Below are 12,025 nucleotides of genomic sequence, written 5' to 3' on the forward strand. Positions count from 1 at the left end.
GGGGGGGTTGCTCGGGCGAGGAGAGGGGCGGAGAGGGGCGGAGAAGAGGGGCGGGGGAAGGATCAGTGCGGGGAGCGAGCGGGCGAGAGTGTTGTGTGGTGAGGGTTCAGGTCGGTTGGGAGGGTGGGGAAGGAAGCAGAGAAGGTGGGGCGCTAGCGGGTGTGCGAGGGGAGAGGGGGGGGGGCGAGGAGGGGAGTGGGTTCGGAGGGGACGGGGCGGAGCGCACCGGACGCCGCGAGGTACGACAGCAGCAGCACGATCAGCGCGCCGAAGCCGACGCCGACAGGCGAGAGGGCAGAGGAGGGAGAGGCAGGCGCTTCGTCGCCCTCGTCCTCCTCGCCCTCGCCGTCTGTCTCGTCGGCCGCCTCCGCCTCCGCCGCCGGCCGCGGCGCGGGCTCGGCTGGCTCGGAGGCCGGAGGCTCGGCGGGCTCGGCCGGCGGCGCGGAGGGAGGCTGCCTCCACCACCAAGTTGGGACATAGCCGGCCGGCGCTGGGGAGGCGGCGGCCGGGACGGCTGGGAGGGGCTCGTCGGGCTCGTCGATGACTTCCCAGTCTTGCATCTTCGGCCTGCGGTGGCGCGAGAACGTGTTGAGCCACAAGCGGCGCAAGTCTAATTGCCGTGGCATCCCTGTGTCAGACGCGCTTCATTCCGCGATTGGACCGTGGCGGTTGGGGGCCGCAAGCAAGAGCGGGCGGGAACGTGCATATACGGAGCAGGAGAAGGGGATGTGCCGCAGAGGGGATGAGCGTGGAGTGGGACGGGTGGCGGGCGGGGGCCTGGCGGCGAGCGCCCCGCGAGCCGGGTGAACGGCTGGACGGTCTGAAATCTCCTACGGTTGTGTCGACTTGTATTTTTATTTTTTTTTCAGCTTAGCAGCCCACAGACATCCCGCATTTTTTTTACCTGCGGGTGCACACAACAAGTCTCCGGCGTAACTCGACCCGCCATAAAAACGGTATGGCGGTTGAGGGCTCTCTACTGCCGCGGCGCCCCTGTCGGTTCGGAGGCGCCCGGCGGCCGCGCGCTTGGTGCCGACGTCGACCGGCTGCTCTCGCGGCGCCGAGACGTGCCGCTTTGGTCACGTCTCGCGCGCTGAGAGGTGGCGTGTAGCGCTTGGCAAGAGACGCCAGCAAGCTCGCCTTCCTTGCCTGCGGCCGCGGGCGTGCGGGCGGGCCAGCCAGGCTCGGCGAAGCTCGGCGCGGGTCTTCGAGCTCGCCGCCGGCGGTGAGCCAGCATGGCTCGGCGCTCGACGGGAGCCTGTCCAGCATGCTCTGGGCATGCTGTACAGCATCGCCAACTCTCTGGGAGGGTCTACAGGGCCAGGGCGGGCCGTCTCGGGCGCGATAGCGCGCTCAATCAATAGTAAGTATACCACGACTACCAGCTCTCCGATCGGGCCGCCGACAGCGGGCTTGCGCAGCGCGCCGCTCGACGGAAGGCTGCTCCCCAGCCTTCCAACAGCATCTGCTGTCTCGCTTCTCTCGCTGCGACCGCATCCGGGGGCCTGCGCCGACCGCCTCGCTTCGCCAGCGCTGCCTATGACTGCGGCACGCACGTCGGCTCGCCGCCCGCGTCGCCCGCGGCGGGCCCGCATAGCGCGCCGCTCGTCGGGGGAGTGCCAAGGAGGTTGAGGAGTACAGGCTGCCTCGCTCAGACCGCCGCCGACGCGGCGCGAGGCCGCGGTCGGCGCTGCTGCGGGGCTCCTGCGCTGTGGGCTTCACCATCGTGTCCTGAGTACGTCGCCGACGCCAACTGCCGCTCGCCGCTGCCTTGCACTTCCCTGCCATCAGGCACACACACACACACACACACACACACACACACACACACACACACACAAACACACACACATTATTAATCATCGGGTAATAATTATTCATTATTAATCATCGGGCCGCGGCGCGGCACGGCGGCGGGCGGCGCGAGGCGGCGGCGCGGCGAGGCAGCGGGCGGCGCAGGGCGGGGCGGCGCGGCGGCGGGTGGGGTAATTGATTATTTGTTAATTAATTATTAATTATTAATCATTGGGCGGCGGCGCGGCGCGGCGGCGGGCGGCGCGGAGCAGGGCGGCGCGACCATCTGCAGTTACCGGGTCTCTGATCATTGGAGAGCGGCAATGGTCGCGCCGCCCTCGACTCAAGGGGCTGCCTTCCACCCATAGCTGCTCAGGCCGGGGGAGGGGGGGAGACCTCCTGTTCCTCGCGAGGGGCGCCTGCCAACCTCGCTTGCGAGGGGCGTGTGGCATGTCTTGCGGAACACGAGAAGGCCCCTCCTTGCCCGGTCTGCGATGCAGGGCGGTGGTCGTGCCATCTTCGCTTCGTACACGCAACCACCACGCCGCAACCGTCGCCGGCGCGCGACACGATCTCGTCGGCCGGACTGTCCTCGTTGAGAGTGTGTGCCGCCAAGGCGGGACGCACTCAGGGACGGTGCCGACGGGACGCGGCTCGAAGGGTGTGGCTCCGCAGCGCGGCTGGCACTCGTGGCAGAGGCCTCGCCTTCGAAAAGTCGGGCATGGCTCCACCCGCAACTTTCTCGCTAACACGCGCCCACCGCCGAGCCTGCGGCGGGCGCGCTGCGGCCGCACGTCTAACTTCGTCATAGTGCCACGACGTGCGGCCTTGCGCAGAGGCGCCAAGGAGAAGCTGGAGGAGGCGTTTGCGCGGAACAAGGAGCTCGAGGCGGAGCTCGCCAAGATGAAGCGCGCCGGCGAGGTGGCGGAAGAGCTGAGGAGGCTGCGCGCTGGCGAGCACTCGCGGGAGAGGGAGCGCTTGCAGCGGCAGGTCGACCACGCGGTGACGGCGCGCGAGCAGCTCGAGGCCAAGCACGCGGCCAAGGTCACCGAGCTCAAGGGCACCATCCGCACGCAGATCGACCTGCGCGAGAAGCTGCGCGAGCAGATGAATTCGATGACGCCGGGGGACGTCACGCTGAAGCAGCAGGACGAGCTGGACGAGAAGACCGCGCTGATCCGCTCGCTCAAGGACGCCCTCGTGACGAGCAGGGAGGCGCTCGACGCGGCGGAGGCGGCGGCGACGGCGGCGGAGGAGCAGCTTGCCGCCGATGCTCCGGGGCGCGGGAGGCCTGCGGGAGACCGAGAGGCGCAGTTCGAGACGATGAAGCACGAGATTGGCATCGAGCCCGATCGCACCAAGGTGCCGCCCCGTGAGCCGTCAAATGAGACGGATCAGTGGCGGGGCGTCGCTCACATGGCGGCAGCGCTGCGCGGGCGCGGCGAGGGCGACAACATCGACCTGATCGCCAACGCGCTGCACAGGGCGGGGTACCTGGAACGGGTCATCCTCGAGGCGCACAAGTCGCAGCCCATCGTCAAGGGCATCGTGGGTGGCGCCGTCTCGAAGCTCAAGGAGCACTGGAACGCGCGGCACGCGGTCCACATCTGGGACCGGCTCGGGCTGTCGCGCCGCGAGATGGACGACCTCGACCACCTGCTCTCCACGATCTACGACCCGGTCCTCGGCAAGTACGTCCCGATCCAGATTTGGAGCAACCGACGTCGACGACTTTGTGGTCGCTGCGAGGCTCGCCAGCCGCCCGGCGCGCGAGGCGGAGTACCGGACTATCACCTCCGGCCTCGGCATCACCGTCGGCGATGACGGGCGGTGCGAGCGAGACGCCGGTGCTTGCGTCGAGCGGCTCTACGACGTGTACCGCGGGTCGCTCCGGGACGAGTACACGGCCGAGCGGCCCGCGCTGCCGGTCCTCTTCCTCGACGGCACGGGGGGTCGCTCAACCGCGGCATCTGCCACGGCACGATCGGCTGCGCCGACTTCAAGGCGGTCGGTGATTCGGACGCGAAGCAGTCGCGCGCCACGCTCCAGCCGCTCTTCCTGTACGAGGGGAGCGATCACTCGGCCCCGCTCGAGGCGTCCACGCAGCTCGCCATCGCCTCGTACAACAAGCTCGTCAACGCCGGCTACTTCGACCGCGTCTCGTTCCGGAGCGACAACGAGACGGAGAGGATCCCGTGCCGGCCGATCACCGCGGCCGACATGCAGGGCACCAAGTCCACGTACATGCAGCTGCCGTGCTGCCACTCGGTCTTTTGCAAGTGCCAACGCGGCGAGCAGGGGCCGCAGCGCGAGGCGCCGGACCAGCCCTTCTCGACGTGGGAGGTTGCGGGAGGAGGTGACCAGCTGGTACGCGGATGTCGGTTGTGAGTTCAAGACGTACGACGAGATGTGCGCGTGGGCCCACTACTCGCCCGGCGTCGCGCGCGGCGGCGCCTTCACCGAGTTCAAGTGCGAGTGCTGCGGGTACGAGCCGACCGAGCGGCAGTGGCGCGCCGACCTCGCCAAGTGGCACGCGATGACGGACGAGGAGCGCACCGCGCGGCAGCGCGCGCACCAGGACCCCTACGCCGGCGAGCAGCAGCACTTCCACCAGCTCCTCTACCACCCGCCGCTCCCGCACCACGGCATGGACCGCGCCGGCGTCGACCTCCTCCACCTGATCTACCTCAACCTGTTTAAGCACCTCTTCAACTACACCGTCCACCACAATCTGCCGGCCGCCAAGAAGAAGAAGGTCCGCGAGTTTTGCAAGGAGGCCGGCTTCTACTCGTACGACGCTGCGTCGGACGACGAGGACCCGGCCAAGCGCTGGATCGGGCGTGAGGTCAAGCGCTTCCTCGAGAATGCGGACAAGTACCTTCCCTTCCTGCTGCAGCTCGCGCACTTCCCCGACGACGACCTGGATGTCGACGACGACGACGACGGGTACGTGGCGGACGACGCGTACCCGCCAACCGCCGCCGACCTGGCGGCGGAGGAGCTGGAGGAGCCCGACATGATGAAGGACGCTGCTCGATGGGACCGCTTCCTCGAGCTGGTGCGCGCCTTCCACGAGCCGTGGCCGCAGGGCGAGGAGGACACGGACGAGTACCGCAAGGCGCGCGCCCTGATCATCGTCAACCTCGCCGCCGCCATGTGCAAGGATCTGTACGAGCTCAAGCCGCTGGACGGTGTGGCCTCGTGGGTGCCGCACATCCTCCTCTTCATCGTGCCGCGGCAGATGGTCGAGCTCGGCGACCCCGCCCGGCGCTCGTGTGACGCCTGCAGGGGGCCGGAGGACGCGTAGTGAGCGCGGACTGAGGCGCGGCCGGCCGTCTGCCAGACGGCCGGCCGGGCGCCGTATGGGCCTCGGGGTGCCCGAGGACTTTAGAGGTGCGGTTTTTTTTGCTTGTGTCTATTGGTTCATGTCATGGACCGGCCCTGGGGAGCCTTTTACCGCGCCCGGAGGATGATACGAGTCCGTAATGATTTAGCGGGAGGGAAATCGGCTGGTGTGTTGTGTTGTTGTGTGCCCTTGTTTGTTCCTTTGGCACCTTGGAGTGCTGGGGGGGGCGACAGGGGGGATGTGGCCCTGAGTTATGTGTACGCCAACTCAGGGTGTGTGGCAGCCACGCTGGCTGTGTGTCTTGTGAGCCTGTTGTGTCTGTGTGTCGCTCGTGCGTGTCGTCATCATCTGTCCCGCGTCCACCCATACCGCGTTGGTGTCCAGTCCGAGCCTGACTGTTCTTCACCTTTCTACCTACCTACGGGCGGTTGTTCATGCCCTCCCCACAAGACATGGCAGCCTGCTCCTGCTGCGTTCTTAATTGAGACTTAGTTAGGATCATTCTCATTCTTCCTAGTACCGGGGACCTAGTCTTGGTCCTTGCTCACCGGACGCCTGAGCCCATAGCAGCTGGCCCATACGATAGCCGGTGACCGGCCCCAGCCGCAGGGCTTGCGCTAGGGCTTGCGCTGGTCTGGAGCTGGTCTCCGAGTACCGAGAGCGCGCGGTGTGTCGCGGTCGGCCCCGAGAGGGAGAGCGCGGAGACGCGCTTCCCGCGTCGCGCTCGCTGCACTCTGCTCTGCGGCCCGTTCTAGGGCCCGCTGATGAGCGGAGAGCGCTAGCAAGACTGATCATGAGAACAAACTCAAAGCCTCGACATGCTGCTCACTACCACTCTAAGCGGGCACCGCGCAGCAACTACATACTGCCTCCCCCCCGGGCTTTTCCCCCTCGATATGACAGCCGTCAGCTCTACTCGTCGTCCTCCAGCTTGAGCGCCTCGAGCGCCCAGCTGCGGAGCGCCGCCATCCCCGCCGGGTGCGGCCCGTGCGCCGCCGGGTAGTCCAGGAAGGTGACCTGCACGCCCGCCGCCGTGTGCCTCTCTGCCGCGTCCTTGCCGCACTCGGGCAGCACGACGCCGTCCTGCGCTCGCACCTCTCTGTGAACAGCGCGTCTTCACACCTCGCCACCCTCGGGCAGCACGACGCGCCTGCGTGCCGTGGCCGATGAAGAGCGGCGTGCCAGCGTTGGCGCCGCCGCCCACGCGCTCCGTCAGCTGCGCGCCTGTTGACACCTCCACACCGTGAGCGGCGTCGCCTCACACGCCGTCCAAGCCAGGAGAGCGCGCGTAGGGACGGCCAGCCCGACAGGCACGCGACACCGGCCAGCCGCTTGGCGTACGAGTAACCCGCGAGCAGCGCCATTGCGCCGCCCTGCGAGAAGCCGCCGAGCACGATGTCCTCTGACGCGGTGCCCTTGGCAACCTCGGCGTCGATGAGGGCGTGGATGATCTGCGTCGAGTCCGCGAGGCCCTTGGCGTCGTCGGGAAGCCCGTTGCCGATCGGGATCGTCTCGAGGTCCATCCACGAAGTCATAACGTAACCGCCATTGCACGTAACGGGTGACTCGGGCGCGTCCGGGAAGGCGTACCGCACGGCCTGCGGCAGCCGGAGCTCGTGCTTGAGGTGGCTCCAGCCCCGGCCCGTGTCGCCGAGGCCGTGCAGCCAGATGATCAGCGGCGAGCGCATCGCCTTAGTTCGCTGCAGCGCACACGCCCCGTTTTATTTCTTTTCCCTGAAGAATTCTTTTCCAAAGAGTCCTCCTTCAGGGCTGTACGGAACCACACCTTTTCTCCCAGTAAGCTAAAAGGACACTGAGACTCTGAGACCATACAAGTATACAAGTGATGCCTGCCCCGTCCCTGAAGATTCGTTCAACGGCTTCTCCGACTGCGCTGAGTGGTAGAGGGGGGCCTAGAAATCGCGCCTCGAACCGTTTCTCAAAGAAAAAAGAAAAGGAAAACTCGCGATCTCCTATCGTCTTCTGCAAGCCTCCGCGACATACACATGCAAACTCTTCTCGCCCTGGCGTTCGTTGCGCGCGGCGCTCCCACTTTGCGCTGCTCTTCCATCATACAACCGCACCTCGCCACCCCCCGCGCGACCGCCGCCATGTGGGAGCGAATTGTCCCCGAGGAGGACAAGCACGATCAAAAGCGAAAGCCGGCGACTGCTGCCTCGACCGCGGTGCTGGAGGACCCCGACGACGATGTAGTGGACGTCGACATGCTGGCGGCCGAGATGGAGCGCCGCCGAGCCGAGATCGCGGACGCGGTCGAGGACGAGGACGAGGACGAGGATGAGGATATTGGTGCGGCGCTCGCAGCGGCTGCCGAGGCGGACACAAGGGTGGTGCTGGCGGAGCAGGCGGTGGAGCGGGCGCTGGAGGAGCTGGCGAGTGCAAAGGCGGAGGCGGCGGCACTGCGGGCCGAGGCTGAGCGCGTCACCGACCGCGCAATTGCGACGGCGGCGGCGCATGCAGAGGCGGCTGCCGAGGCAGAGGCGGCCGCCGAGGCAGAGGCAGACGCGGCGGCGGCGGCGGCGGCGGCGGCGGCGGCGGCTTCGGTGCCTCCGGCTGGTCCGCCCACCGTCTCCATCGGCGACGACCCGAACCCGGCCTTCTGGGCCAACTTCAACTCGCAGGCGCCCGAGGTGCAGGTGAACCGCGCCGTGCCGCAGAGCGCGATGGGCCGCAGCCCGGGGGCGCAGACGGCGACGCCGCGACGCAGCCGCAGCGGCAGCAGCCGCGGCCGCAGCGGCAGCAGCGGGGACGACGTCGCTCAGCGAAACAAGGCGGCGGTGGAGAGGGCGCTCCAAGCGGCAAGCGCACAGCCGCCCCCGCCGTCCCCGCCGGCGGCCGCGCCGGCGGCAGGGTCTCTCGACCTGAGCAAGGCGTTTGCGCAGGCGGTGGCTCGGTCTGGCGCCTCGTCCTCCGCCCCGGCGCGGCACAGGAAGGGCTCGCTAGGAGGCACCGGGCAGGAGGGGGCGAAGGCGAAGCGCACGCCGGCGCAGGCGGCGCCAAAGGGAGCCAAGCAGCCCGAGGTGTGTGGCCCAAGGCAGCGCGCAAGCAGTCCGCCAGTGAGGGTAATGGAGGGGTGGATGGCTCACCTAGGTGATCGGACTGAGGCCGGCGCCGTCCGAGGTCAAGGCGGTGGCAAAGGCGGCGGCCCGGGCGCCGCGGCGGCCCCGTGCGGTGGGAGACCGGCCTCAGGCGGCAGACGCAAAGCCAGCCGGCAACGGGGCGGCGGTGCGGGGCCGCACGCCTGCACAGCCGAGCGCCGGCACGCCGGCGGCGCAGGCGAAGCCGAAGCCGCAGCCGCTGGGGCTGGTCTCCAATGACGGCAGCTGGTGGCAGACGCCCGGCTGGGGCGACGGGCGCGGGTAGAGGCGGCGGTAGGGAGAAGGGCGGGGGGGGAGAGAGGAGTCAGTACAGTTTGGGGCGCGGCGCAGTAGAGCGGCGGCAGCGGCGGCGGCTCGTGAGGGGGGGGCAGGGGTGGGCGAGGCTTGCGTGTTGCATGATGCGGGGGAGCCGCGCGAGGCGCCGCAGATGCAGCCGCCTCTCTCTGCACGAGAGGTCTCTGGCGCAGGTGTGTGGTTGGGCAGCTCTCGAGGGGCAGCTAGCATCTCAATGAATGTGGAGACGCGCATCGTCTTGTGTTACGTGCGATCTGCAAACAAGCGTGGATGATGTGCGTGTAGTCGGTAGAACTCAGACAACTTTTCGATATTTATTACACATTGCAAAAAAAAATAGAGGCAAGAGAGTGCGGACTGCGGTGCGCGGTCCTCGTAATATCTAAAATCCGACCTCGGATTTTATAACGCACCGCACCCCCTCTAGCAAAAACTGGGAGCGCACTGAGGAGGCGATGGTGAGGTGATGAGGAGGTGATGAGGAGGTGATGGTGAGGTGATGACGCCGGTCGCCGCGCGACCGACCCGCACATCGTACATTGATCGTTTCTATCTCACAGGCGTCACGACGGCCGTCGTCTCCGCCCCGACTGCGGCCTCTTCCGTGCAAAGGCTTCTCCGGCCGGCCTGCCTGCCTGGTTATCCCAGAACACGTGACCCCGGCCGGTGCAATTACAGGCGGGCTTGCCTCGCTCGTCGGCCTCTGTACCGCACTTCCAGCACCACCGGAGTCCGCAGCGACACTGGAAGAGGTCGCAAGTCGCCGGGTCCTTTTCGACGCCCTGCCCGCAGCTTTTGCATTTTTGGTACTGCTGCAGCGCCGCCACGCTCGCCATCTCCTCCTCCCGCCGCCGCTTCCGCTGCTGACAGCCGTCGTCGTCGTCGGCAGCCTCGGCTGCGGCGGGGAGCGACGGGGCGCCAACCACGAACACCTTTAGGCAGCGCGGGCAGGTCGTGGGGCGCGGCGCGCTCCCCTCCTCGAGGGCGACACGGTAGGCGACACGGTAGGGGCAGTTTGGGGTCGGGCACGGCCAGTTGCGCTCGCCGCCACCGGCGGCCGCCCTGCTCAGCAGCTGCTCGTCGCGAGCCTGGTGGGCGGCGTCGCCTGAGGGAGGGGCGGGGCCAGGAGGGGCAGAGCGGGCTCCGAGTCGTGCACTCAAGGGCGGGGCGCTGGGGGGAGCGAGGGGCGGTACCGAGCATCTCTCTGATTGCCGCGTCGGTGAGGGCGGAGTTGCAGCTTGCAGTGAGGCAGGTCGGCTCGAGGCCTTGCGAGTCCCGCGCCTGGACCCACTGGATGTGGCAGTCGACGCACGCCCAGTGCGAACAAGTCTCCAGCCAAACCACTCGCGTCCCCCCCTCCACCGCCAGCTGCGAGAGGGGCTTTTCGCACACTGAGCAGGCCCACTCCTTCTCCGCCGCCTCCTCCTCCGCCGCCGCTGCCACCGCCTCTGCACTGAGCGGGGCATCGCACATTTCGCAGTGGCTCGCGGAAGCGTCCTGCTGGATGAGCGTGCAGCGAGGGCAAGCGACCGCCGCCGCAGCCGCAGCCGCAGCCGCAGCCGCCTCGGCCTCGCCACGGCGATTCATATTGTGCGCAGCTAACGGTGGCTCCACCGGCACCGCAGCCGCCGCGACCGCTGTAGCAGCCGCCGCGACCGCTGTAGCCGGGCTCAGCGGAGGGGATTCTCCGTCGCGTTCGTCGTCGCTGCTACAGAGGTCGATCTGCACCGGCGCGCGCCTTGCCGCCATCGTCGGTGAGCTGAAAGAATTCATTCGTGGTCATGTTCAAACCTAGCACGGCTTTTTCTTCTTTTGAGCGGAGCAGGTGGACTTCCAGTCGAGAAACCTACAGGCTGAAGAAGCTCCGCGCTCAACACATGCTCGTCTGGTGGGTGATGCTTGCCGTCGGCGTGACGGCCGTCCCCATCATTGGTGACCTCCTCTCCCTCGTGCTCGGCAAGCGCTGGCAGCGCCTCGTCTCCCGCTGGCAGCGGCCCGTGCTGCTCTCCACCGTCAGCTTCCTCTGCGCACTGGCGCGGCCGGTAGCCGAGTCTAGTCGTGTGACCCGTCGTCGCCTCGCGCCTCGGCACGGAGCCGAGAGACGGCATACCCCTCTCTCGGCACTCTATCACCGCAACCGGATGTCCCGCTAGGCGCTCTACTTCTTCTGGGCGACCGTGCTTCCCTACACTGCGCCCAAGACATCCGCCGCTCGCACCTTCCACGTCGCCTTCATACTGACCACGTGGATGAACGCCGTCTGGGCCTACTGCTGCTGCGTGGCCACTGACGCTTCGGCAGGTGCGGCCGGCGCGCCGCCGCGGCTAGCGCGGGCGATGGACGGCTTCCCGAGCCACAGCTGCGGCGCGTGCCGGGCGGCCGTGCCCTGCTTCGACCACCACTGCCCCTTCACCGGCGGCTGCGTCGGCGGGCGCAACTTCCGTCACTTTGCCGGTCACACCCGACCCCTCTCTTTCCTTGGGCGCCGGCCTGCATGGCTCACACGGACAGCTTGCCTCTAGTCTTTGTGCTGCACGCCACGCTCGGCATGGCCGACGCGTGCGTCCTCTCCTTCCCGCCCTTCCGCGACTGCGTGCTGGGCCAGATCGAGAGCGAGCAGCTCGGCATCGTCCGCACGCCTCCGCCGGACGAGGCCGCCTGCCTCGCCACCGGCCCCGCCTCCCTCCTCTTCATCCCCGCGGCCTCCCTCTTTGGCGTGCTCGCGAGCCTCGCGGCGCTGCACGGGCTGCTGCTGCTCAACGGCGCCACCACCTTCGAGCTCTCGCGGCTCGCGCGCCGGCGCGGCGTGGGCGTGCTCCGCGACTTGCTGCGGCTGCGCGCCGGCGGTGGCGACAAGTGGGCGCTGCTATGGCAGAGGCCGTCGGCGGAGGCGGGCTGGGGGCTGCGAATGCGCGTCCTCTTCCTCCCTAGCGCGCCGCCGCCGCGGCACTGCGCACTCCGCGCCGCGGCGGAGGCGGAGGAGGAGGGGCGGCCCCTGGGGAAGGGCTCCGTGTGAGGTGTGACTCCTGATAGCGCGTCGGGTTTTCTTCTTTTACAGTCCCGTGCCCGTGTATAAATAAATGAATACGCTCTAGAGAGGTTAGTTAGCGGTCTCCCCACCTGCGGCAGCGGACATCTCCAGGAGAGGATGGGCGACGCACGAACACAGAGGTACAGCGCGCACCCCGCCCCCCCCGCTCGCGGACCTAGCACTATCGCGCCACGTCGCAGGGGCGTGCATCACACAGGTGGACTGTGGTATGACTCCTCGGGTTCTGGGGACTCTTGACAGAGGTGTGTTGCTAGTCGCTAATTCCTAATAGCCTATAGTCGGACGGTTCCGGCGCGTGTCGATGGGCAGTTCCTCGAGGGCAGTTCGGGCTCAAGTGAGGGCCGCGGTCGCGGTCGCGGCCAGCGCGCGGGGCCTGCTAGGGCTGCCGGGTGATCTCGAAGCCCGCTATGAAAATTCTTC

General features: G+C 67.9%; 4 protein-coding genes across 4 annotated transcripts; 2 read left to right on the forward strand and 2 right to left on the reverse strand.

Moving 5' to 3' along the window:
• Positions 1-6,438: 6,438 nt before the first annotated feature.
• Positions 6,439-6,828, reverse strand: EMIHUDRAFT_56777 (hypothetical protein; the record flags this gene model as incomplete). Its single annotated transcript, XM_005783769.1, has 1 exon — positions 6,439-6,828. A coding segment is annotated over one exon (390 nt), but the record flags the coding sequence as incomplete, so codon positions are not given.
• A 318-nt stretch (positions 6,829-7,146) lies between these two features.
• On the forward strand, positions 7,147-8,524 carry EMIHUDRAFT_112879 (hypothetical protein; the record flags this gene model as incomplete). The annotated part of the gene is made up of 2 exons (XM_005783770.1): positions 7,147-8,181; positions 8,252-8,524. 2 exons carry the CDS (start codon positions 7,147-7,149, stop codon positions 8,522-8,524), a joined length of 1,308 nt encoding a protein of 435 aa, XP_005783827.1.
• Positions 8,525-9,116: 592 nt separating this feature from the next.
• EMIHUDRAFT_232003 (hypothetical protein) lies at positions 9,117-10,336 on the reverse strand (the record flags this gene model as incomplete). Its single annotated transcript, XM_005783771.1, has 3 exons — positions 9,117-9,658; positions 9,747-9,944; positions 10,282-10,336. 3 exons carry the CDS (start codon positions 10,334-10,336, stop codon positions 9,117-9,119), a joined length of 795 nt encoding a protein of 264 aa, XP_005783828.1.
• Positions 10,337-10,430: 94 nt separating this feature from the next.
• Positions 10,431-11,569, forward strand: EMIHUDRAFT_468215 (hypothetical protein; the record flags this gene model as incomplete). Its single annotated transcript, XM_005783772.1, has 3 exons — positions 10,431-10,595; positions 10,707-11,007; positions 11,076-11,569. The coding sequence occupies 3 exons, from the start codon at positions 10,431-10,433 to the stop codon at positions 11,567-11,569; spliced, it is 960 nt and encodes a 319-aa protein (XP_005783829.1).
• Between the last annotated feature and the right edge of the window lie 456 nt (positions 11,570-12,025).

Source organism: Emiliania huxleyi (assembly GCF_000372725.1).
Source record: "Emiliania huxleyi CCMP1516 chromosome Unknown EMIHUscaffold_177, whole genome shotgun sequence".
NCBI lineage: Eukaryota > Haptophyta > Isochrysidales > Noelaerhabdaceae > Emiliania > Emiliania huxleyi.